The sequence below is a fragment of the Oryctolagus cuniculus genome, chromosome 4 (assembly GCF_964237555.1).
Source record: "Oryctolagus cuniculus chromosome 4, mOryCun1.1, whole genome shotgun sequence".
In the NCBI taxonomy this organism is placed as follows: domain Eukaryota; kingdom Metazoa; phylum Chordata; class Mammalia; order Lagomorpha; family Leporidae; genus Oryctolagus; species Oryctolagus cuniculus.
This window is the reverse complement of record NC_091435.1, coordinates 52449481-52475182: the sequence shown is the minus strand read 5'-3', so window position 1 is coordinate 52475182 and position 25702 is coordinate 52449481. Positions and strand designations below refer to the sequence as shown.

At 40.3% G+C, this 25702-nt stretch overlaps 1 protein-coding gene across 4 annotated transcripts in view; it reads right to left on the bottom strand.

The window, feature by feature from the left end:
• CRYBG3 (crystallin beta-gamma domain containing 3) overlaps window positions 1–25702 on the bottom strand; it is a 135229-nt gene that overhangs the window by 30410 nt on the left and 79117 nt on the right. For all 4 annotated transcript variants that reach the window (XR_011387807.1, XR_011387808.1, XM_070071942.1 and 1 more), the window contains exons 11-17: window positions 25367–25497; window positions 21852–21978; window positions 13246–13388; window positions 13031–13157; window positions 12185–12217; window positions 6628–6737; window positions 1724–1850 (exon numbers count right to left, since the gene is read on the bottom strand). Coding sequence is in view for 2 of the 4 variants with exons in the window: in XM_070071942.1 (XP_069928043.1) it covers window positions 1724–1850; window positions 6628–6737; window positions 12185–12217; window positions 13031–13157; window positions 13246–13388; window positions 21852–21978; window positions 25367–25497 (798 nt within the window). In the remaining 2 variants the exon portion in view is untranslated. The remainder of the gene's footprint in view (window positions 1–1723; window positions 1851–6627; window positions 6738–12184; window positions 12218–13030; window positions 13158–13245; window positions 13389–21851; window positions 21979–25366; window positions 25498–25702) is intronic.

The following is a 25702-nucleotide window of genomic DNA, read 5'->3' as shown; positions in this document are numbered from 1 at the left end:
CATTTCATCCTAACTCCATTTCAACACCAACCTGATGCCCTAAGAAGTCTTCCTTCATCAAACACCTTTCAACAACGTAAAATATACCAGGAAAAGGAATCTGAAAAGTAATATGATGCCCTTCCAAAACCAAAGGCATGCTTCCGCAGGTTCTGGAGTAGAAGTGTACAGATTCCGAGCGCTTCCCAACAAGCACTTTCACCTACACTGCCTGGCTATGCATCTAGGGACATGCAAATGCACATGACAACATAGAGAAAAATATTTCTCTCTGTGTATTTTCAATCCAGATTTTAATTACTCATTTTACATTTCCTGAATGTGTAAAATTGTGACTCTTCAAAGAAATAGTAATACTCATTAATTCTGACCCCATTTCTATAATGTCCTCCCTAGATATTAAGTTGGTTTAGTTTCCTGAATTAAGAGTTCTGGAAAAATCCTTTCAAGATGGTATTTTCATAACTTAGAATCTTACTGCTGTTAGTATCAAATCAGTACCTGTCTATTGATTTGACCACTAAAAACTAAGAAAGTTGCTTTCCCAGTAAGTGTAGATTCTTTCCTATTTTTTTTTTAGAGTTATCAAAATCTGTTGAAACCGACAAGATCACAGTCTTTTTTCTAACCAGTTTTCCTGTGACAGATAAGAAGCATCACCAGCTACTTACTCTTTCCAAGTTGGCATCTACAGGGCCACTTAGAGACCAGGGACTATTAATATTCTTGTTCCTGGGCCAAGACTCTATTTTTAGCCTGATGCCCAGAATACTCTATCCAGGAATGCCTTGTGAAATAAGATGACACTGCCTAGGTTGAGATCAAAGATCTTGAGTGTGGTCATTAGCCCTGGAGTCAGTTCTAGGCAAAAGATCTGAGTCACTCCTTCCCTCCATTTATTGCAAGCTTTGGCCAGACATATCCTCAGAGAATCATCCTAACTAAGCATCTCAACAATATCCCTGAACCTCACTACCTCCCTCGACCAGAGGCCTGGAACTAATTCCCCAGAACAGTGACCCTGTTTTCCTGAGACTTGAAATTCTGAACAACTTTGTTGGAAAGAATAACCACTTACTCCATAAAGTGGGGTTCCACAGTGACCCAGACAATTCTGCACACACCTGGCAGAAAAGCCCTGGTGCCCCAAAGGCTTGAAATCACTATCAGTGGTGATCCATGCCTTAAAGTAACATGTAGCAAATCACATGTGACTTACCTAACAGAATAATTAAGGTGGTCAGGTTACTGTTTTTGATAGTTAAGCAGTTATAACAATAATATCCATGGTGCTAATAGCTAACATTGATAGGGTACTCATCAAGTGCAGGGTATTTTACATGCACTATTTCATTTAATATTAGAGGGGCCTCACTATTATTTGCTGTAGATTAGGAAACCAAGTCATTTTGCCAATGTCACCCAAACTAGTTAAAGTATCAAACTTCAAGCATTTAAGCCCAGGCCTATGTTGCCTTAGTTCTTGAGTTATACATACTTGCTTCAAAATAAATAAATAAAAAATAAAAATAAAAATATTGCATTCTGGTTAGATTCATGAGTGAACCTTAATTTTACAACTGGCAAGATTATTCACATTTTTTACATTTTGATAATCTGATACTGTCCTTTGTATCGTTTCTTCCAGCTTCGTATTTTCATCCAGTGGTGAAACTGGACAAGGAAAAGGGTCTCATAAGTATGTATTCAGCGAAGTACTTACATAGTCGATGGGCTTGAGGGCTGTGACTCTTGATGTTGGGCAGCCACAGGAGGTGAGGTCGGCATACAGGCCTTCTTCCAACACACACTGATGATCACAAACATCCTCCTGGTAATACAGGAGCCAGCTGCAAAACAAGCAATGTGACATTCAGTCACTTGCAGACAGCTGGCAGTACAGTCTCAGCAATCCTGTGGAACGAGGTCATGGTGCTAGCCAGCACACATTAAAAAACTAACAGCTATCACTAATCAACAGCCACTACATGCTTGACATTAGACTAGTAACTTTACATATATTATTTCACTGTGTCCTCAGTAATATTACAGATTAGAACATGTCCTTACTTTTATGGCAACAAAACAGAATCTGAAAGGTTAGATATCTGTCCAAGGTTCCCCAATCTATTAAGTGAAAGAGATGAAATTTGAAGAAGACATGGATTCTAGCTAAAGATATTAGCGACTTCAAAAAATGGGATTAAATTATGGTGATTAATGAATACTTGAATGAATTAGAAGTTCTTTTTCAGGAAAGCCAAAAGTTTTTGTATCTTATTTCATCATGAGTTTGTGTTCAGCCATGGTGGGTACAGAAGTAAAACCCCTAAAACCACACAGTTACATAAAATCTGTCATCTAGGGGCAGGTGCTGTGGCCTGAAGTGCCGGCATCCTCTATGGGTGCTGGTTCAAGACTGGCTGCTCCACTTCCAATCCAGCTCTCTGCCTGGGAAAGCAGTAGAAGATGCCCAAGTCATTGGGCCCCTGCACCCACTTGGGAGACCCGGAGGAAGCTCCTGGCTCCTGGCTTCGGATCAGCGCAGCTCCAGCTGTTGCGGCGAACTGGGGAGTGAACCATCGGATGGAAGACCTCTCTCTCTCTCTGCCTCTCCTCTCTCTGTGTAACTCTTTCAAATAAATAAACAAATACATCTTTGAAAAAAATCTGTCATCTATTCAACTGATATCTAATGGAAATTGCTGCAATTTTCAACAGTGAGTTATCTTCAATATAGTATTCATCAAAAGCTCAGTTAAGGCATTCCTTTTGAAAAGAAGGAGCCTAGGGGAGAAATTAATTGGCTATTTTAATTTTGGTGTGTTTTAAGTTTTAGCCCTTCAGATCACAGGTACTATATTCTAGCTAGACCTGGTTAACTTTGGATAGCCATAGGAATGTTTGGTGACGTTATAATGTACTATCACGTCTTCTATGTAATAAGCATTTTGCAGCCAACACTTATCAAAAGTTTTCAACATGCCAGGCACCAAGCCAAGCCTTTAATTTATTTAGTCCTTCTAAGAATTCTTTGAGGCAGATATTATTGTCATCCCCCTTTACAGATGAGGAAGCAGAGGCTCAGAGTCGACCCAGTTTACCTAAGGTTACACAGCCACAAGTAATGGAGCGAGCTCACATCTAGAGCTCTCCAGGTACTTACACAAATGCCATGATTCTTACAGTCTTTATTAAACTGTCATTGTACAATTTGTACATGAAGAAACATGTGTGACTAATTTGTTTTGAACTTCATGTCAGAAAAATTGGTTCTCCAGGAAAACGTCAATGCTTCTTTTTTTCAAAAAATGAAAATATATTTTGCTAGTCAATTTCTTTTTTCTTAGTGGAGCAGAAACTCAGAGCCAAATAATAGTGATAAAATTATTTCAATTCTTTGGTACATATTTCTTATTAAAGAGTTGCAGGTAATCTATTTAACTTATGGTGCCCTATATAATATGTGTTAATACTGTAAAGCTCTCATATCCTTTGTGTAATAACTATAAGAACAAATACAAAGAGGCTCAAAGCAGAATAGCTATAGAAAATATGAGAGGGAAAAGACTGCTTGAATTATGGCTAATCAAGAGGATTATTGAGGGAATGGGGATGGACTAAGTCTTAAAGGATCTATGTAGGCCAGCGCCGCGGCTCAGTAGGCTAATCCTACACCTTGTGGTGCCGGCACACCGGGTTCTAGTCCCAGTCGGGGCGCCGGATTCTGTCCTGGTTGCCCCTCTTCCAGGCCAGCTCTCTGCTGTGGCCCGGGAGTGCAGTGGAGGATGGCCCAAGTGCTTGGGCCCTGCACCCGCATGGGAGACCAGGAGAAGCACCTGGTTCCTGCCATCAGATCAGCGCGGTGCGCCGGCCACAGCGCACCTGCCGTGGCGGCCATTGGAGGGTGAACCAACGGCAAAAGGAAGACCTTTCTCTCTGTCTCTGTCTCACTGTCCACTCTGCCTGTCAAAAAAAAAAAAAAAAAAAAAAAAAAAAGAATCTATGTAGATAAGCGAGATAACAAACTTACATACCTGCAGGATGTTAAGCAGGTCATGCAAATGAGTAGCAGGCTGGGTGAAAAAAATCGGGTATGACGGTGGATGTGGCACACTGGGCGCACACTCACCGTCTACTCAATACCAGTAAGTACTGCCAAAGACAAAAGCTTTCCTAAAGCCTTCAAAAATCTTCTGATTGTTTAAGGAGACAGTCAGAAACAGATTCTTCCGTAATATATCCTACACTTAAGTAGTGATATAAAAAAATTCATTTAGTGTAGTATATAGGCCAAACAAATAGCATCTGCTGGCTCAGGTTAGCAGAGATCTAAAATCTGTTACAGACCAGGATCAGCAAACTACAGCTGGTGGGCCAAATGGGCCCCGTTGCCTGTTTCCATACAGCCCAAAGCCAAGAGACGCTTTTACATTTTTAAATGGTTTTCAAAAATTAAAAGGCTGGCCGGCGCCGCGGCTCACTAGGCTAATCCTCCGCCTAGCGGCGCCGGCACACCGGGTTCTAGTCCCGGTCGGGGCGCCGGATTCTGTCCCGGTTGCCCCTCTTCCAGGCCAGCTCTCTGCTGTGGCCAGGGAGTGCAGTGGAGGATGGCCCAGGTGCTTGGGCCCTGCACCCCATGGGAGACCAGGAAAAGCACCTGGCTCCTGGCTCCTGCCATCGGATCAGCGCAGCGCGCCGGCCGCAGCGCGCCGGCCGTGGCGGCCATTGGAGGGTGAATCAATGGCAAAGGAAGACCTTTCTCTCTGTTTCTCTCACTGTCCACTCTGCCTGGCAAAAAACAAACAAAAAAAAAAAACAAACAAACAAACAAAAAAAAATTAAAAGGCTATGTCATGACATGTAAATATTGGGTACAATTTGAATTCCAATGTGCATAATTACACTGGAACATAGTCATGCCTGTTCATCTGTGTATTGTCTATGACTGCTTTGTGTAATCTAATGCAGTGCTGAGTAGCTAGGACAGAGCCTCTAGAGTCCACAAGGTCCAAAATAGTTACCATTTGGCCCTTAAGAAAGAAAACAAATTTGCAGGCTCTTGGGGTAGATGATAAGGAGGGAAACAAATGGCTAAGTAAACTTGTTGGAAGAGGGGGAAACAAGGCACAGGATAAAGACAGAGAATGAACAAGGAATACGAGAACTAGCTGATGGTAAAGGATGAAAATGGAAGTTTGAGCTTGGTCTGTGGTACCAGAGAAAGGCCATGGAAATTAAAGCCGATTAGTAAAAGTATTAAACTGGATTTTACAAAGGCTTGGGCTATGATCACTCTGTGGTAAACACTGGAAATAAGACTCCGTAGTAAGGAGTAATTGGGAGATTCAAGTAGGAGACCCTCTCTACTGACCCAGGAAGAGCAAGGAGGAGTGCTGACAAAGCCAAGATTTTTCAAAGAAAAAGGGAGATTTTGCTGGGTTATTAGATAGAGATATACTACCTAGAAACCATAGAGAATCACATACAGTTTTCTGCACATGTGAGAAAGATACAGTATATTGTTATAGTTAGGGAAATATAGTATTTTTTTTGACAGGCAGAGTTAGTGAGAGAGACAGAGAGAAAGGTCTTCCTTCCGTTGGTTCACCCCCCAAAATGGCCGCTACAGCTGGTGCGCTGTGCGATCTGAAGCCAGGAGCCAGGTGCTTCCTCCTGGTCTCCCCGGGCCACAGCAGAGAGCTGCAGTGGAAGAGGAGCAACCAGGACAGAATCCGGGGTGCTGGCACTGCAGGCGAAGGATTAGCATAGTGAGCGCAGCACTTGCCAAAATATAGTATTTAAAGTTAAAAAAAAAAAAGAACACCAAAGCAACCCCGGGTTTGGCACTTGGTTTGTGAACTTGCGAAAAACTAACTCTGAATCTCATTTCCTCATCATTTCACAAATGGGAATAATGAGTACTTTAAGCAAACATGAAAAAGTTGTTTTTTTTTTTTTTTAATTTTGAAGTAGAGGCTGGCATTGTGGCATAATGCATTAAGGCACAATGATGCCAGCATCCTATATGGGTGCCGGTTGAGTCCCAGCAGCTCCACTTCGGATCCAGATCCCTGATAATGCACCTGGGAAACCACTGGAAGATGGCTCAAATCCTTGGGCCCCTGCACCCACATGGGAGACCCAGAAGCAGCTCCTGGCTTCGGCCAGGCCCAGCCACGGTTGTTGTGGCCATTTGGGGAGTGAACCAGTGAATAGAAGATCGCTTTCTACCCCTCCCTCCCCACCCCCTCTCTCTGTAACTTGGCCTTTCAAATAAATAAAACAAACCTTTGAAAAAATTTACAAGTAATGTGTCTTACAAGGACAAAAAGAATAGTTACTCTTTACAGCATTCTATACCATGCTATACCCATAAAATACATTCAAAATATTTAGAAAGCAATTAAAGGGAACAATGAAAAACAAAGCCATTAGAAGGTGCCCATTGCATTTTTCTATATTCCACTATGAGTCAAATTTATAGGCAAGTTAGCAGTTGAGCAATGGTTACATTTTTTTTAAACTCACTTTGCATGCAGAACAGAAAACAAGGCAAACCTCTTTAACTTTAAAAGAAATTTAGTTACTAAGTAACAGTAGAAAACACTCAATAAACATACATACCAACCCCGAAGAACTTTAAAAGAACGTGGTGTGAATGAAGTCAAATGAAAAATTTCATTTGTATAATCTATACATTCACCTTGGAACCCAGGTTTACTGAATGCTTTGAGCTGCAAGAACAACACAATAATAATTAAACACTTCAATTTTTTACATCATCATAGGCAAATAAAAACCTTTACTTCCATGTACTTTTAAAAATTTTGCAAAATATTAGACTGGTATTTTATCTATGTTGAGGATGGTGATCTTAAAGTCACACTGTTCTTCCTACATTTTCTCAGCAAAGGAGGTCACCGTTGTTTACCACTTTCATACAACTCGTGCACCATACTGTGGGCACAGTGCCCACACAACAATGCTACCTACAGAATCAAGGACCACTAAATGTGGTCCTTGTCCACTGTGTCAAATGACTTTTATCCACTCTGGGGAGATGAGATGCATACAAGAAGAAGCAATTTAGCGCTAAATAACGAAGCGGTTTGGATTACTCTGGGGACCAGCTAGTGTGTCGTCTTTCTCCCAGGTTTTCCTGACTCCCAGTTAGGAGGAAAGGAGGGAACATGCGTGCCTAGGAGAGCAGAAGCGGATGACAGAGGAGATAATAATGATGGGATCAGTGTGAGATTTACGGTGAAGAGAGAAACATGTCTCTGGTGGGTCTTTCGGCTTACAGGCTTCGGTTTTCTGATAAGGATTCCTTAAATGCACAGCTTATAGTTCTAAATAGCTATGATTCTACTTTGGTCCCTTCTATCAAGAAAAATCCAGGAAATCTCAACCACAAGTCCCTTTAGACCAGAAAAACAATAATTTACAACTCTCGTGGCCTTGGATCTATAAAATAGGAAAGAAACAATGAATGAACTGAATGAGTGTTCCATAATACACTGGAGACTTGGAATAATATGGGCCCGGGGTCCACCCTGCACTGACAGGCCTGACTGCAGCTGAGAAGCTTCGCAATGAATGGTCTGCAGCTTTGTCCTCTCTCCTGCTTGCGCTGTCATGGAGAACAACTGAGCAGTGGATGTTCACCTCCTCCAGTTTCCCAAGGGTCCTCTTAGTGAAATTGTTTCTTGACTATCTCATTCTGCTCTGTCTCTGCTTGGTCTGATGTCAAAGATCGGCCAAAACCAAAGAGGTGAAAGAACCAATTCCCCCCTGAGCAGCCACGGCTTGTGCAACATGACTTCTAATGTGAAATCACACCGTAAAGGGACTCCTTGCCTTAAGGAGATGTGATCCAGCAAGTTCCTGTCCCAGTCCTTCTGCTGGATACAGAGGACAGCAGCAGTAAGTCCAAAGTTAAGACAGAAGTACATTTTTAACTAAAAGTTTGTAAAACAGGAAACTACAAAGTCAATCACTTTTAACTTCCAAAAATGCAGCAAAATCTCTCTTGCTTGCAAATGTTACCTTAATTCACAGTAATAATTGGAACAGCCATACGAGAATGGTGACCACAGCTGTCTTTGTACTACTTGTACTCACAGCTACTTGAATTATTTAATTTTATATTGCTGAGTGTAAGATTTATACTTCAACGCTGTATCATGAAGCTATAAAACACCAATTTTTGGACTATTGACAATGCAGGTTTATCGTTATCTCAGATAAGTATACATACTAGCCATCTCTAACTTTTAGTCTGTCTTCATATCCAAAAATAATTAAAATTCACACAAGTATAAACAAAAAAAATCTGTCATATTGTAACTTTTTGATTTGCTGGGTTAAAATGTTTTTTGCCCAAACTTTAAAAACCTGAATTTAATACTTATCTGAATTTTATTTCTACCTAACCCCAAAGTGAGAAGCAGTGTATAGTTCACTCAAAATCAGAACAAACCCACAAAAGTAACACCTCATTTTGACTTCCTTGTAAATGCTTCAGTCTAGAACAATTTTCATAATAATATTCTGCGGGTGGTTCACATAGAAACCAACCTTATTCTTACTAATTATAGCAATTAAATTATGGTTTCAACTATAGATAAAATTAAATGACAGTGCCTTAGTAAAATTAAGTTTTCAAAAAAACACTAACTGGGTAAATCACTATGTTGATTTCCCTTCCAGATCAATGGAGAAAAACAATGTACAAATCAACTCAGGTTGCTGAGAGCCTAGGCAACGATCAGATGTATAAGGCATGAATACTTTTCAAACCACATCCACCCCTCTGTGCCATGTGGCAGTGTGACTTAATCCCTACACATCCCTCATGTGGAAGTGTATAGAAGCAGGCAGAGGTACCCCATGGGTGTGTAAGGTAACTTTTCACTTGTATTAGAACTACCCTGTGAGGCAGAAATCACCACTTTATCATGATGCTGTATAAATGCCTTTCACTGTGTAATTCTCACTTATCATAAACATAAATAGAATGTGGCAATAGGTCTCTCATCCAATATAAGAAACTAACAACCTCCAAAGTCAATTACTGACCAAACACAGAAGCCAGGCTCAAAAACTTATTCCATCATCTTTTAATATAATTTTATTTATTCCAATACTAAAATAATTCCTATGAGAAACTTTCTTTCCCCTTCTGCAGCTCTTTAGACTTCCCTCATATAAACATGAGAGTTGTCAAACAAAGAAAAGCCTTGTTTCCATTCCTTATGACATCACACCTTCCACACAATGTAGTATTATGCACTTCTCACAGCAATTACGCATCCTACAATAACTATTTCCCTGTTCAAAGAAGGCTTTCTTTATTTAAACAGTTCTTCCTATTTCCAGACCTTAGATTCTATAAGCTGGTCACAGTATCTCCCCAACACAAACACACGAAAGTGTTTTCTTTCTATTCCTCTTGCATCTTACTAATCGATGTCTAAAAGTCACTTTACTATCCCCACGCATGACAGTAACCACACAACTGTCATCACTGTAAAATTCAGGGTGACTAAGTTATTCAATGTAAGAGAAGACCCAGACGTTTTCCTTGGCCAGGAACATGTATAAAATGGAACAGGGTCTGAGTATTCAAAGAAATCTAAAATTTGGCAATTTGCTAATTTACTTGAAAAAAATTCTAGGAATGCCAGGTACTTGGTTGGGTCAAAGGTGGGAACTGCTTAGAATTTTCTAGAGAATGGTGCCTGACTCACACCTCCCCTGGAAACAAAATTCACTTCTGCAAGATGTAGTCCAATAAGATTTCAGGACTCATTAAGAGAGAGATGATGACAATATGAAGACAATTCACCTTCTGTTTGGTTTCTGTTTTGCTTAGGAGAAAAATTAAAAAAAAAAAAAAAAAGCTGCCACCTGCTAATGATGAAATTTATAATGACCCAGTCTGTCTTGAGCTGAAAATCCGTGACATCTTTAGCTTTTTAGAAAAATAATCGCCACGATAAAAGGCAGTGTTCCTTCAGAATCCCAAAGAATCCCTAGCTCCTCACAAGATGTTTACAACTAACCAGCAACATTTTCATCACCAGAACCTTCACAATGGAGGTTAACCTCTGTGCACACATTTTTTCTGGCCTATTCCCTCTTAAGTTGCTTGAGGAATTCCTCTTAAAATCATCATAATAAAAACTTCCTCTCTCAGTTGAACTCCTTATCTCTCACAGAAGGAGAACACGAGCACCCCCAAGGGAGCAGAGCATCTGTAGGCCTGGCTGTCACAGCTACCTGAGAAGGAGAAAATACTCCCTAGTTACTGAATGGAACACCAGGCCACCTGCCAGGACACCTCTGCTTACATCTAACTGCATACAGACAAGGAAAACGCCCCAGCATGAAGCCACTGAAAATAACAGGAGCTTTATTCTGGGTGAACTAAAAGGGCATGGTATGTTTGTTATCCAATCTCTGTTTATCATAAACCTGTCTGAAACGTGCAGTTCACAAGGCAGGAACTGAGGCAAACCCAGAAAAGTGAAGTAGGGGCCACGGCACTGGGCGTCTGCTGCTGCTTCCTGTCCCTCCAAGTTGGACTGGAAATACTATAAAGAAAACCCTCCCACAATCTGGCCCAAAAAAGGAAATCCATTAAAAAAGAAACAAACAAACAAAGAAACCTGGGAGGGAGGCAGAGAACCAGAGCTTACAAGAATGGGACTTTTCATCTGTCCTTAAAGTGCAATCTGCAGCTTGAAATTATTCCTGTTTAACTCTTTTATCTATTCCTGTTATTTTGAATCCTGTGAAAAAGCACTTTAAAAATCCACAGTGGGGAGTTTCCACAAGTCCAAAATAAAGATCTGGCAGGAAATAGCTCTAAATACAACAAGTCAATTATATTCAGAAGGGAAATGTTCCCAACAGGCCTGAGCTAATCATAAAATAAAACCTCAAAGCCCTGTGAATGGAAGCCTAGTTAAACTCAGTGCATCTGAGATATATAAACACTGACATGAATACAAAAAACACAGTTTCAGAGAAAAGACAGTGTTATGTAAAGGTAGCAAATGCCAAATATTTACAATTAATCACTACATCTGGCTCTTTGACAGTAACTTTTATGAATGTGTTATTCAAAATGAAATAGAGAAGGCAATGGCTGTCATTGCCTTTTCCTCCCATGGTTGTACTGCTCACATGTCTGTCTTTGAAAAACCCTGAAAATCTGGTTTTGTCAATGTCAAATACTAGAAGAGGTCTACTTTGCTACCTCTAACTGTGATATGGCACTTGCTTAAATTCTGAATCTCAGTTTTGTTATTGATAGATGGGATTATTAATGACCTTAGAGTCATTAGTAGCATAAAACAGGCACAACTTCCAGCCCTCAATGGAGAAAGAAACATTAGGCTCCAGAGTATTGTCCACTCCCCTTTGAACCATGAACACATTGTGAGTGAAAAGGTAGGGTTTCCACTTCACCAAGTGCATGTTTTGATACAGGTATTAGAAATCACATGCAGGATAGACAGGTGAAGACACTCTCCATTCTATCTACAGTCAACTGTGCTATGCCAAGTAAGCGTGTGACATGGAAGAAAGAAAGGGGCAGGCGCTGCGGCACAGAGGGTAAAGCTGCTGCCTGCAGTGCTGATATCCCGTATGGGCGCCGGTTCAAGTCCTGGCTGCTCTACTTCTGATCCAGCTCTCTGCTATGGCCTGGGAAAGCAGTAGAAGATGGCCCAAGTCCTGGGGGCCCTACACCCACGTGGGAGACCCAGCTCCTGGCTTCAGATCAGTGCAGCTGTGGCCGATGTGGCCATCTGAAGAGTGAACCAGTGTATGGAAGACCTCTTTCTTTCTCTCTCTGCTTCTCTCTGTTAACTCTACCTTTCAAATAAATTTAAAATAAATAATCAATCTGAAAGAAAGAGAAAAAAAGAGACAGGCAGGCAGGCAGGCAGGCAGGCATGCACAGGTTCAAAATGATCCCAAAGTGGTCAGAGCTGCAGTTCTGTCACGTAACACAAAAGGAACTGTGTGACAGCCACAAAGATGGACACTCTCCTGCTTAAAGTACCAATACACACAAAAGTTACCTGAGGGAAAGAAAAAAATTTGAGAAAGGGAATGAACACTTTTAGTAAACTGTGTAACAATGGTAAGTGAAGAATATTTTTCAACATACCAAATGTGGAGGCTCATTTATCCCAAGTGGTTCCTGAAAAACATGTTCAAACATGTTAAACAATGCAATCATGTAATCTGAGGTGTCTTTTCAAATGTTTTGAAAATATCTTTTGAAAAACAAATTTTGAATGCTCTGAGCAAACTACTAGATTCCTAGAACTGCCTGACCTTCAAATAACATACAGGACTCTCTTATAATAATTTTAGCACTTATGACTAATTCATTTTGAATAATAGCTAGGAAAAAAAATGTGCCCCAATGCCCCTTTGAAAGACAAAGTTCGAATCTGTGATCATTATCTCATGGGTACTCTTATTCTTCTGTGTTATCCAAATACTATACAACTTCCTAACTTTCCACACACGGAGATTACTCTGGCCTTGTGGAATGCCCTTTCTGCCGGAAAAATATTGCTTTTATCCTTAAAACATCACTCAGTACACCCTGACCCTCCCCAACTGCCCAGGCCCGCTCCTCTCCCTGACTCCTCAGCCCTGCCTAGACACACCGTCTTTACTTGTCTACAGATCTGCTTCCCCTTCAAGACTAAGACCCGTCAGGGGAGTCTTGTTTATCTTTTATCTTCAGTGATCTATCTGACACAGCAGAGGCGCTAGATAAAACTGTTGAGTGAACTGTTCAAATTACAGTGTCGTCTCATTCATGTGCTACTATCCACACTACCTCTCTATGCAGTGTACACAAATGCATATTATGTCTCATTGTCTGCATTTACACATATACACATAATTCAACATTTTCACTTTCAAAATGTCCACTCCCATACTCACTTAATATACCATTACATGCCACTGATGTGGGTTGGCTTCATATTTCACTTACCAGCTGGATAGGTCGTATTGACATAATTATATTATTGGATCCTCCCCAGTCAAAAAAGCATTTATATTTCCCCTTCTCTAGAATGTACTGTTCTCCACAGAAGAACTTCTGCTGGTAGGCAACCCATCTAGTGAGGGAGGGGAAAAAAGATCAATCAAGCAAATAATACTTTTAAACACCAGTCTCTCAAGGTTCTTAACATAGGGGAAACTTACACTCCACTTTTAACATGAATGGATCTTGTTTCACTGCCAAAGCCAATTTCTTCTAAGTCAGGAATTTCCCGATTTGTAATATCAATAAACTTCCCACTTTCTAGGTCAGATTCAAACAGTGTGATAGAAGATTCTATAAAATTCTAAAACAAAAATAGGAAGAGGAAAGTTTAAGAGAACAAGCATTTTGTTTTATGCACTGTTATGTCTGAGCACAAGTCACACACTACTGGGATCATTTTTGCACAAATAATGCCAGGAAGAATCTTAAATTGTACAGGAAACAATTTTATAGTCACTACTCCTAAACAGTTTAAAGAAACAAATAAGCCTGGGTTTACTTTAAACAGGAAAACCTTTTCTATATAAATGAAAACTGGGCAAAAATTGGTAAATTGCTGGGACTTACTGGCTATCCTGTGTAATACTACTTATAAAGGAGACTAAATTCTCATTGTGCATAAAGACCAAAAGTTACATGAAACAAAACTAAACAATGTACTGTAGGCAATGTGGGAGATGACTGATGAGCTGAAATGTAATCTAAAAAACAAGTAACATTCACTTAAAATTATTTAGGGCAGATGTTGCAGGTACAGGGGGTTAAGCTGTTGAGTGGAACCTTCCATCCGATATCAAAGCGCCTGGTTCCAATCTCAGCTACTCTGCTTCTAGCCCAGTTCCCTGATAACGCATCCTGGAAGGCAGCAGATATTGGCTCTGGTGTCCAGGCCCCTACCAGCCCTGTGGGAGCCCCAGATGAGACTTTCATGCTCCTGGCTTCATCCTACCCAGCCCTGGCTATTATAGGAATTGGGTAGTGAACCAGGAAATAGAATCTCTTTGTCACTCTTTCAAGTAACTGAAAATAAATAATACTTAAAATTTTTTATTAAAAAATCAAAATGAGAATACATTATTAGAAAAAGGTTGGTAGGTTAGGTAACTTATGTAAAACAAAGACATCTTAGAAAAACTCTCAAGACCCAAATAGATAAACCAGCTAAAGACAGGCAATTCATAAAAAACATACATGCAAGTGTCCAATTTCACTACTAAATTAAAACTGAATTAAAGTAATTAGACAAAATTTCTACTCTTTAAAATTAAATTAAGAAGGATTAAAAATCCAGTTTCTGGGGCAGCACTTGGGGTAGCAGTTAAGGTGTAGATTTGGGGGCAGACACTGTGGCACAGTGGGCTGCTCCACTTCTGTTTCCAGCTCCCTGCTAATGCACCTGGGAAAGCAGCAGAGGAAGGCCCAAGTGCTTGGACCCCTGCATTCATGTGGGAGACTTGGAAAAGCTCCAGGCTTCTGGCTTCACTCTGACCTAGCCGAGGTCATTGCAATCCTTTTGGGGAGTGAACCACTGGATGGAAGATCTCTGTCTCTACTTCTTTCTCTGTAATTCTGCCTTTCAAACAAGTAAATAAAAACTTGAAAAAAAAAAAATGCAGATTTGGAAGCCCAAGTCCTGTGTTGTAGTACCTGGATTCAATTCCCAGATCAAGCCTCTGATTCCAGTTTCCTGCTAATGCATTTCCCGAGTTGGCAATGAAGCTCAAGTGATTGCGTTCCTGTCACTCACATAGGAGACCTGGCTCCCACATTTAGCCCCATCCACAGGCCCTTGTGGACATTTGGAGAGTAAACCAGAGGATGAGGGCTCTTTCTGTCTTCTTTCCCTCTCTAATAAATTATGAAAAAATAAATAAAAATCCAGTTTGATCAGAGAACATTGTTCGTAGAATACAAATTAAATAACTATTTGAGAAAGTAATTTAGCAATATATGAAAACAGTTAGAATGGTTCATTCTCTTTGACCCTAAAATTCCCATTTAAGAAAAGATTCCTAAAGAAACTAAATGATGAACTATTTATATACAAAGATGCATTATTCAGAATAGTGAAAAGCTATTTTACACATATGTACACATATACATTTTATAATGCCACTTTCCAGATGAAGAAAGTTTTTAAAGATTTATTTATTTATTTGAAAGTCAGAGTTACACAGAGAGAGAAGGAGAGGCGGGGGGGGGGGGTTGTCTTCCATTCACTGGTTCACTCTCTAGATGGCCACAATGGCCGGAGCTGAGCTGATCTGAAGCTAGGAGCTTCTTCTGGGTCTTCTCACGTGGGTGCAGGGGCCCAAGGACCTGAGCCATCTTGTACTGCTTTCCCAGGCCATAGCAGAGAACTGGATCAGAAGTGGAGCAGCCAGGACTTGAACCAGCACCCATATGGGATGCCAGCACTGCAGGTGGAGGCTTTACCTGCTACCCCACAGCACTGGGCCCCTGAAGAAAGTTTTAATAGCCTGTAAGTACCCTAAAAGTCCCAAGAATAAGCGTCCCAGCTAGAGTATTGAGATATTTAAAATCTGAGTGCCATACTGGCAAACCTGGTTATATACTCACAAGCCTCCATCACTCAAGGCATCTAGGCACGCCTCTCCTCCTTCCAACCATGCTAGAGTAGAGTGTTAACTAGCTCAGAGGATTTGTTGTGGGGGCCCTGTCTGGTCCTGCTCTGGAACTATAAGCCAGGGGTGGGTAGTTCTCTAAGCTCCCTCTTGAAGACAGGAACCTCTCCACCACCACTCTGGTGATTCTGGAATTCCCCATCTTTATGTCTACTTTTTCTGCCCCTACTACCACCTGCTTTTTAGTCCCTGCTGCAGTAGCAGGAGTAAGGGAGCAACTCACATGTTCTAGGTCATGTGAGCCTAGTCACATGGCAGTACCCCTACAGGTGGGGGTGGGGAGTGTCACACAAATAATGGTATAAAACATGCAAAGAAGATAAATTCATAAAATAAAAAACTTCCAACTTCCTGCACTGGAAGTGACCAGAACAAGCCTTAAGAGTCACAAAGAGGTTAGTAAGTTATGGCCATCCTTACTTTCCTAGGCACAGTAACGCTGCAAGTCCCACAGATTTAAGTGGAGTTCTAATGCTGAAGAAGAATGAAAAATAATGGAAAAAAACTTTAAAAATTGCATTCAATCTTATATTTCAAGGCACTCTGATAGCTTAGCACACTCTTGAGTGCAGCATGCCTTGCTGTTAGAGTAGTTGCTTCAGGCCCAAAGACAAGTCTTAAGGATCAGTAATTGGGTTGCTTTTAAGTTTCATAATATCCCTCAGTCCTCAGGCCCCTGAGCTCTTGCACTACAACTCCTGGTGGGTAGTGTGATATGGGCCCCAGTGGAGAGCTGGTGCTCCCAGGAGGACAATGCAAGGTCTTGACTGCATACCATCTAGTTTTAGAGCTCTAAAGAGACACCCAAGACTGAAAATCCTAACAAAAGCAAATCCAAATCCAAATGTTAAGCTAGTATAAAACTGACAAAGAACAAGCACACCAGGCAAATTTTATTGAGGACGCCAAGGAATAAAAATTCCTTAATCCCCAGAACCCAAATATTGCTGTATTCCTTTTGGTCCTCTCTCTTTTTTTTTTTAAAGTCTCAAGTCAACAGCTCTGAATGACTCATGTGGAAACAGGAACACATTTCTGGTTGTCCTCTCCAAAGTACTCCAGGACACAGATCACTTTATCCCTAAGGAAGATGTCCGGTATTTGACCTTAGTATATCCACAGTGTTCCATACACTAAAGCCAGGACATGTGGAATCTGCATTACATTATGCAGTTTTTCTATCTGTCCTCTTGTTTAGTTCACATTACACTTCAACTGAGACTGCGGCTGTAGTGCTTCACTCTTTCCCAGGTTCGACACATCTGGGATATCTCAGAGCTTTCTCACGTCAGCTCTACCTACTAACTTCTGTAGGTATAGCAAAGTCACAGGACTACATGCTCTATCTGGGTAATGTGTAATTTTACAAAATATAACATGATAAACAAATTTCAAAGTATTTTCATAATATATGTGAGAGATCCTCAAAAAGTTAGTGGAAAAAGCATTCTGAAAAAACTACATGTGCATTTCAAAAAACTTTGGCATCAAAATAAATTTATCTTTTTAAAAAAATATTTATTTGGTAAGCACAGTTAGAGAAAGAGCATGTAGTAGTTTTTTTTGTCTGTTCTACTTAATATGACTGGTTTAATTCTGTAATTAATACACAGTTATTCTTAAGTGTTGAAATTTAACTGAAATGTGATCCCTGTTAAACCTAAGAGTAGGAATAAGAGAGGGAAGAGATGTACAATTTGGGACATGCTCAAGCTGACTTGCCCCAAATGGTAGAGTTAGAAACATACTAGGGGACTCCAATTCAATCCCATCAAGGTGGCATGTACCAATGCCATCTCACCAGTCCAAGTGATCAATTTCAGTTCACAATTGATCATAATGAAAGGACTAAGAGTCAAAGGAAGCACATAAACTAGTCTAGTACCTGCTAATACTAACTGATAGAATAAATAAAGGGGAGAGTGATCCAACATGGGAAGCGAGATACTCAGCAGACTCATAGAATGGTGGATGTCCTAAACAGCACTCTGGCCTCAGAATCAGCCCTAAAGGCATTCCGATCTGGCTGAAAAGCCCATGAGAGTATTTCAGGCATGGAAAGCCAAGACACTCTGGCAAAAAACAACAACAACAACAACAACAACAACAACAAACCCTAAATGAAAGATCTCTGTGAGTGAGATCCCAGTGGAAAGAACAGGTCTTCAAAGAAGGAGGTACCTTTCTCTGACGGGAGGAGAGAACCTCCACTTTGAATATGACCTTGTCTAAACAAGATAAGAGTCGGAGAAATCAAGGGGCTTCCATAGCCTTGGAAACTCATGACTGGTGCATAGGGAGATTACTGATGCCATAAACAGGAGTGTCAATTTGTAAAGTCAACAACAGGAGTCACTGTGCACTTACTCCTCATGTAGGATCTCTGTCCTTAATGTGCTGTACATTGAGACTTAATGCTATAATGAGTACTCAAACAGTATATTTCGCTTTGTGTTTCTATGGGGGTGCAAACTGTTGAAAGCTTTACTTAATGTATACTAAACTGATCTTCTGTAAAAAAAAAAAAAAAAAAGAAGAAATTATCAATTCCCAACTTGACTCTCACTGGGATTAAACATGACAATAGGTCTGATCTGATTTCATCATTTAAAAAAATCATCTATTATTTTTCACTTTATGTTTGTGTGGGAGCAAACTGTTGAAATCTTTACTTAATGTATGCTAAACTGATCTTCTGTATATAAAGAGAATCGAAAATGAATCCTCATGTGAATGGAAAGAGAGAGGGAGTGGGAAAGGGGAGGGATGCGGGTGGGAGAGACGATATGGGGGGGAAGCCATTGTAATCCATAAGTCGTACTTTGGAAATTTATATTCATTAAATAAAAGTTAAAAAAAAAAAGAAAAAAAGAGAGAGAGAAAGAGCAAGAGAGAGAGACAGAGAGAGAGAGAGGACTTTCATCTGCTGATTCGCCCCCCAAATGGCCACAACCAGAGGTAGGCCAGACTGAAGCCAGGAGCTTCTTCCAGGTCTCTCACGAGGGTGAAGGGGCCCAAGCACTTAGGCCATCTTCTGCAGCTTTCCAAGGCACATTAGCAGGGAGCTGGACCAGAAGTGGAGTAGCTGAGACTTGAACTGGTGCCCATATGGGATGTTGATGTAACTCACTACACCACAATGCCGGCCCCCCCAAAATTTATCTTTTAATTTCATTTTTTCACAAACTTTTTTTTTAAAGAAAGACAGATTTTTCAAGTTTTATTTTATTTACTTGAAAGGCAGAGTTAGAGTGAGAGAGTGGGAGAGACAGAGAGAAAGAGAGGTCTTCCACTCTCTGGTTCATTCTCTAAATGGCTGCAACAACCAGGAATTGACCATCCAGGTCTTCCAAGTGGGTGGGAGGGGCTCAAGTTTATGGACCATGTTCAATTGCTTTTTCAGGTCCATCAGCAGGGAGCTGGATCAGAAGTAGAGTAACAGGGACTTGAACCGGGGCTCATATGGGACACCCGCACACAGACGGCAGCTTAAACTGCTGCGCTACGGACCGGTGCTGTGGCTCAGCGGGTTAAGGCCCCAGCCTGTAGCACAGGCATACCATATGGGTGCCGGTTCTGGTCCTGGCTGCTCCTCTTCTGATCCAGCTCTCTGCTATGGTCTGGGAAAGCAGTAGAAGATGGCACAAGTTCTTGGGCCCCTGCACCTGTGTGGGGGACCTGGAGGAAGCCCCTGGCTCCTGGCTTCGGGTCGGCGCAGCTCCAGCCATTGCAGCCATCTGGGGAGTGAACCAGTGGGTGGAAGACCTCTCTCTCTGTCTCTACCTCTCTCCGTAACTCTGTCTTTCAAATAAATAAAATAAATCTTAAAAAAAAAAAAAAAAAAAACTGCTATGCTACAATGCCAGCTACCCCCACAAACTTTTGAATTACCTCCATACATGTGTTAATTTTATGTTGTATAAATATAGACCATTTTTACTATATTTCATCTGAAAATATTTTAGTGTACATTTAAATTATAAATAATCTGAAAATCAGATACTTATCTTTTAATACGTGTGGCCCTACATTAATAGGTGTAAATGAGATGTTAATAAGCCTTTGACCAAATGAAATTGTTTTCCATTGTTAAGGTGCTTTTTAAGTCTAATAAGCATTTGGAACAAGAAAATGGATAAAATGCCATGGGCTCCAGGGTAGATTTGCCCTTATATCTCAGTTCTACACTTTGGCACAGTACCTAACCTTTAGTTCCTCAGCTTCTGTAAGAGAATATCTCACAAAGTTCATGGAGTGGCAAGTATTTGGTCTCGTCAATGTCCTCATGCCATGTTGAGCAGCTCAGATTTTATTTTTCTTGACAATGAGCCACTGACAGACTTTAAGTGGTTTAGAAAGACTTTTGTGGTAACTACATCAATAGTTTGCATGGACTGAGGAAGATAAAGCTGGAGGAGAAAGGTTCAGAAAGTGACAGGACTCCAGGTAGACACTTAGAAGGCAAGTCTTTGGACTCGCATTAAGACATTATTTGGGAAACAAGCACCTCTTTTCAAGAGTACTGGGTTCCTGTGCCAGGTCTGGCTCCCAATGCTGCCGTCCTGCTAATACAGAGGTTGGGAGTCAGAAGATAAAGGCTAAAGTGGCTGGGTCACTCCATCACATGGGAGACTTAGACTGAATTCTGGGCTTCCAGCTTCAACCTGGCCCAGCCCTGGTATCTTCAGAACTCTCTAACATCTGTGCCTTCATAAGTTTCCATCTGGAGTGCTATAGCATTCTGAATCTTTCACCTCCAGCTTTATCTTCCCCATGAAAAAATGTAATATAGGCTGGTGCACTGGCTCACTTGGCTAATCCTCCGCCTGTGGCACCGGCACTCCAGGTTCTAGTCCCGGTTGGGGTGCCAGGTACTAGTCCCTGTTGCTCCTCTTCCAGTCCAGCTCTCTGTTGTGGCCTGGGAAGGCAGTGGAGGATGGCCCAAGTGCTTGGGCCTCTGCACCCGCATGGGAGACAAGGAAGAAGCACCTGGCTCCTGGTTCCTAGCTTCAGATCAGCATAGCTCTGGCCGTAGTGGCCATTTGGGGGATGAACCAACGGAAGGAAGACCTTTCTCTCTGTCTCTAACTCTCATCTAACTCTGCCTGGCAAAAGAAAAAAAAAAAAAAAAAAAAGTAATATAGTCACCAAAAAGGTCTCCCTAAACCATTGATCTAATATGTTCACTAGGTCTAACGTCTATCGGTGGCTCATTGTCAACACAAGGAAAAAAAGAAAAAAGTCTGAACTCCTCAACATGGCAGAGGACGTTCACTATGTGGCTCTAGACTCACTTCCTGAAGGTCCCCCAATTTCCTTATTCAGCCCCAGTTCTCCAAGCACACCACACTCTCCCTTACATATGAGTCTCTCGACTTCAGCACTATTAACATTTCGAGCTCTGTAACTATTGTTGGGGGTTGTCCTTTCCATGGTAGGAGTTAACAGCACCTCTGTCCTCTGTCTACTAGGTCAACCCCAACCCCAAAGGACAATCTAAACCTTCCCTCAGACACAGCCAAATGCCCCTGAAGTCCTAAAATCAACCCCAGCTGAGAACCACTGGCTTACAGCCTTGACTTCACACATCAATGTGTGTTAATCTCTTACTAAAAAGCACCTACTTTCCCCTCTCACTCTCACTAGAAATTGTCCACTTGGTTAATTCTTTCTTGAAACTTCAGGTCAGCTATCATCTCCTCCATGAAACTCTCTCTGCTCCCAGTGGGGTAACTGACGAGCTGGCCTTTTTTCTGGGTACTCCAAGCACTTTGCACTTAATCCAGTCATGGTCAAGCACCTCAAGCTTTACAAAAGTGCTATGTTCTCTACCAGACTGCCTGCTCTGGGCTGTTGGGACTGAATACCTGGCCACTATATTTTCAACATCTGATGCTATATGAAGCAAGTGCTCAAAAAATGATGGAATTAATGAAGGGAGAGGTTTATATAAATATTCTATATTATGACAGTTAAGAAAAATGGTCAATATAATCCGTGAAGTCTGACGCTTTCAAACATTAGAAACTTTTTATAGTCTCATGTTCTATCAGTAATCATGCCCAACTTTCATGAAAAGATAAACAGGTAGAGAATGAAAGGTAAGGAAGCTAACTTACAGCTTGTAAGTACCGAAAAGACAAGATGGGAGCACTTAATGCCCCGTAGGCGTTACTGTCTTCAAAGTCTCCTTCTTCAAGCAGGAACTGCTGGCCTTTGAAATGTTCCTTCTCATAGGCAACCCACCTGGAAGTACATTGGGTACACAATGTAATAAGCTATAGTCAACATCAAGAAAACTACAGTCAAGAGAGCAAAAGAAAAAATCATGATAAAGCACAGATTTGTTCATCTCCATATTTAAAAAAACCCTACTTGCTATATTTTTATTTACAAAGACAAATGGCCTGTGCTTCACAGATCAATCACTTTTACAGTCCACAGGCTTTTCCCAACAAATCCTAACTACAGAACTGCAACAGAGCAATATTCTCTACATGTTTGTGGCATGACTTGATCCATCCCAATGTACTCAGAGAACAGTTTGCTAAGTAAAGAAAAAGAAAATATAAAGCACATATTGACAATGAGAAAAGTTACAAACCACACTGAGATTCAAAGATAATTATCCTTATTTTACTGATTAAGCTTTCTGCCATCACAAAATGACTACTGTATTAAAAATGATTTTGGGTTTAAATCAAGCAAACTTCTCACCGCTTCCAGATTAAAAAACAATAAAAGAGTTCAGTAAACAGCAACTGGGAAATGAGACAGAGCTGGTATTAGCCCCAGTGACCTAACTGGTGCCCTAAATGTATACAAAGACGTCTATAAATACTTATGGGTGGAAATGCTGGTCCCACCATTCTATCAGTGGCTATTATAGAAACAGGAAGCACTGTGGCAGAGTATTTTCCAGCAACAAGGTTCCTTGCCTTTTTTTTTTTTTTTTTTTAAGATTTTATTTATTTCAGAGGTAGAGTTACAGAGAGATAGAGAGGTCCTCCATCTGCCAGTTCACTCCCCAAATGGGTACAATGCTTAGAGCTTAGCTGATCTGAAGCCAGGAGCTTCTTCTGGGTCTCCCACACAGGTGCAGGGGCCCAAGCACTTGGGCTATCTTCCATTGCTTTCCCAGGCCATAAGCAGAGAGCTGGATCAGAAGAGGAGCAGCCAGGACACGAACCAGTGCCATATGGGAGACTTTCATATGGGAGTGAAACAGCGGATAGAAGACCCCTCTCTCTGTCTTTAACTCTGCCTCTCAAATAAATAAATCTTTAAAAAGGAAAAAAATAAAGTGGAGCAGCTGTAATACAAATTGGAGCCCATATGGGATTCTGGCTTTATATGTGTCAGCTTTATCGGCTATGTCACAACAGCCCAGAAACTCATCTTTTTTATGAATACATAGTTTCTAATGAAACATGGACATAGATGGTTCATAAAACATGCTGACTTGCTTAAATATGCCTCAATTGTACTGTTTAGTGAGAGAGGGACTCCCACCAACTAGGCAGATCCCAAAGATGCCTGTTCTGAGCTCCAGGGTTGGGGACTTCAGAACTCTGGAGCTTGACAAAAAAGAAGGCTAGGAGGGCTACCTACTGTTGTTTTTACTTTCTCTACTAGAGTTGCAAATATATAAAAAAACAGTCTAAAGAGTTGTTTTCATGGAGCACAAATAATAATGTTCAATACCATTAGCTCCCTCTTGCTTTCTGTGCGTAAGCATATGTACGATTTGGTCAGGGGTAAAGGGTGTTCACCTGAGTTGGAGTAACCCTATAAACATGAAAACAACTTAGTTCATGTGTAGTATATAAAGATACCAACACTGTTTATTTATTAAACTATTTGTGAAAATAAAATTCGCAAGAAACTTCACAAAATTCTAAGCTTACTTTTATAAAGCAATGTAACTACTCAAAACATGCTTTAATTATATGTGAATGGAAAAAGGAATAAAAGGTATAAAAGACCTTAATGTTAAAGGACAGATTATAAGTAGTAAATCTGTTACATAATGAGAGTTCAAAAGCCTTCTGAAGATTTTCTTAACAAAGTTTTGTTGAAGATTCACTTTATTTATCAACCTTAGATAATTAAATGTACATGTTATCTGAGGAAAATTAAAAAAAAAACAACAGTTGCACTTTCCCCAGATTCCACAGCAATGAGGAACAGATAAACAGTAAACAAAGCAAAAAATAGAAGTGGTAAAAAAGTAATGAAGTCAGTTGTTCATTTTTGAGAAGGGACATTTAAATTTTTCTCCTGTAGTTGTCATATAAAATAAAAATGTGTGTACTGTATTACAGTCAAGACTTATTTTCTTTAGATTTCTATAAAATAGTTGCAAAAATCTTAAGAGAAAAGCAATGTGCATCATTCTGAATTTTAGCTGATAATTTTTTGTGAAGTAGACCAGTTTTAAATTGATCTAGTTAATAGGAAAAACATTTTTATCCCAAAGGGTGAGGGAAATGCAAAAAATATTTCCTAGCAGGGTTAATAACAATCATGTGTGTTCACAAACCAAAGAATGTAACAAATAAACCCAACACAACAAAAATGTGTTCATCCAAACCATATTCGTTCTTCTAGCCCTGGAAAGTTTTTCTAAAATTCAGGGACAAGGAATTAAATTATTACCAGTGTATCAGATCAGTTACTGATATGATGTACCTACGTATTACAGTGGTATATATTATACATCAGTCTCCTACCTTTAGGCTGGGATGACTGTCAAGTAACTTAATGTCAGACATTGCCAAGTCTAAGTTCTAAATATAGACACTTCAGTGACCTTAGGCAAATCATTTACATCCCATGAATACAATGATTTTAGTGCTGCCTTTGGTAGAGTAGTATAAACAAGTTGTAATATGTTACAGCAAACATCATGAGATACTGATGCTTAAATTAAAATGACCCAACTTCCAAGACAACCAGTGTATCAACAATGAGACAACAAAGGTTGCAGGCAGATTCCAGCACTGGGCTGACAATGCCAAAGAAGCTATGAGGAAAGTTTCTTCTCCGCAGCTTTATCTGCCAGGACACGAATACAAAGACACATCCCGGCTGAGCTGCACGTTTCGTGGGATGTCTGCCCCAGGTACTGCTGAGACTGAAGCGTGTCAGCGATACTTATATGTGTGCCGAGACTGTACCCGGCGTTCTTAGAGGGATTCTTCAATAGCTGCTCATGGGAAAACGGCAACCAATGTCAAAGTTCCCCTTGAATGAGGAAGAGCCTACTAGCAAGGTCCTTGGTACCTGAATCATCTCAGATCAGCAGAATAGAGAATAAAAACTGGACTCCTACTCATGCTCACAACCTGTGAAAAACTAATTTTATTCTTCAATTCTTTGTTTCCACACTGTGTTTAGAAATACTAAGTGTTGAAGCTTTAGAAACTTTTATATTTAATCTATCTTAAAATCTTTGATACCAACAAGAGTTCACAGAAAGCCATCAGTAACTAATGTATTTTTAACTCACCATATTACAGAAAGGATATATATTTTTATGCTAATACAGGTTGCTTTTGCTCTGCCTAGTGCATTTTCGTGCCAATCTTCAAAAACAGGCTACTAAATCAAAAATTGAAAATATGACACTCACACTCCACCAATGACACGAATTGATCCAATTCCATGAAAGTCATCATTTTTTAAAAAATTAGGGACAGAATCTATATGTTCACTAAACTCTTTATATTTCCCATGGAAGTGAGGTTTTTCATAAATAATAACCTGAAAAATATAAAAAGATTTAACATGTTCATATTTTAGGACACATATTACTTCAATAACAGTAAAAACCACAACATATATACTTAGTGTCTGATATTCACAAGGAATGAGTCCTTATCATCATAAAAGTAAAATATCTTAATTTTAATGCTTCTCTCATATGAACACTTTAGTATAATTATATTGCTCTGGTCACCCAAATTCT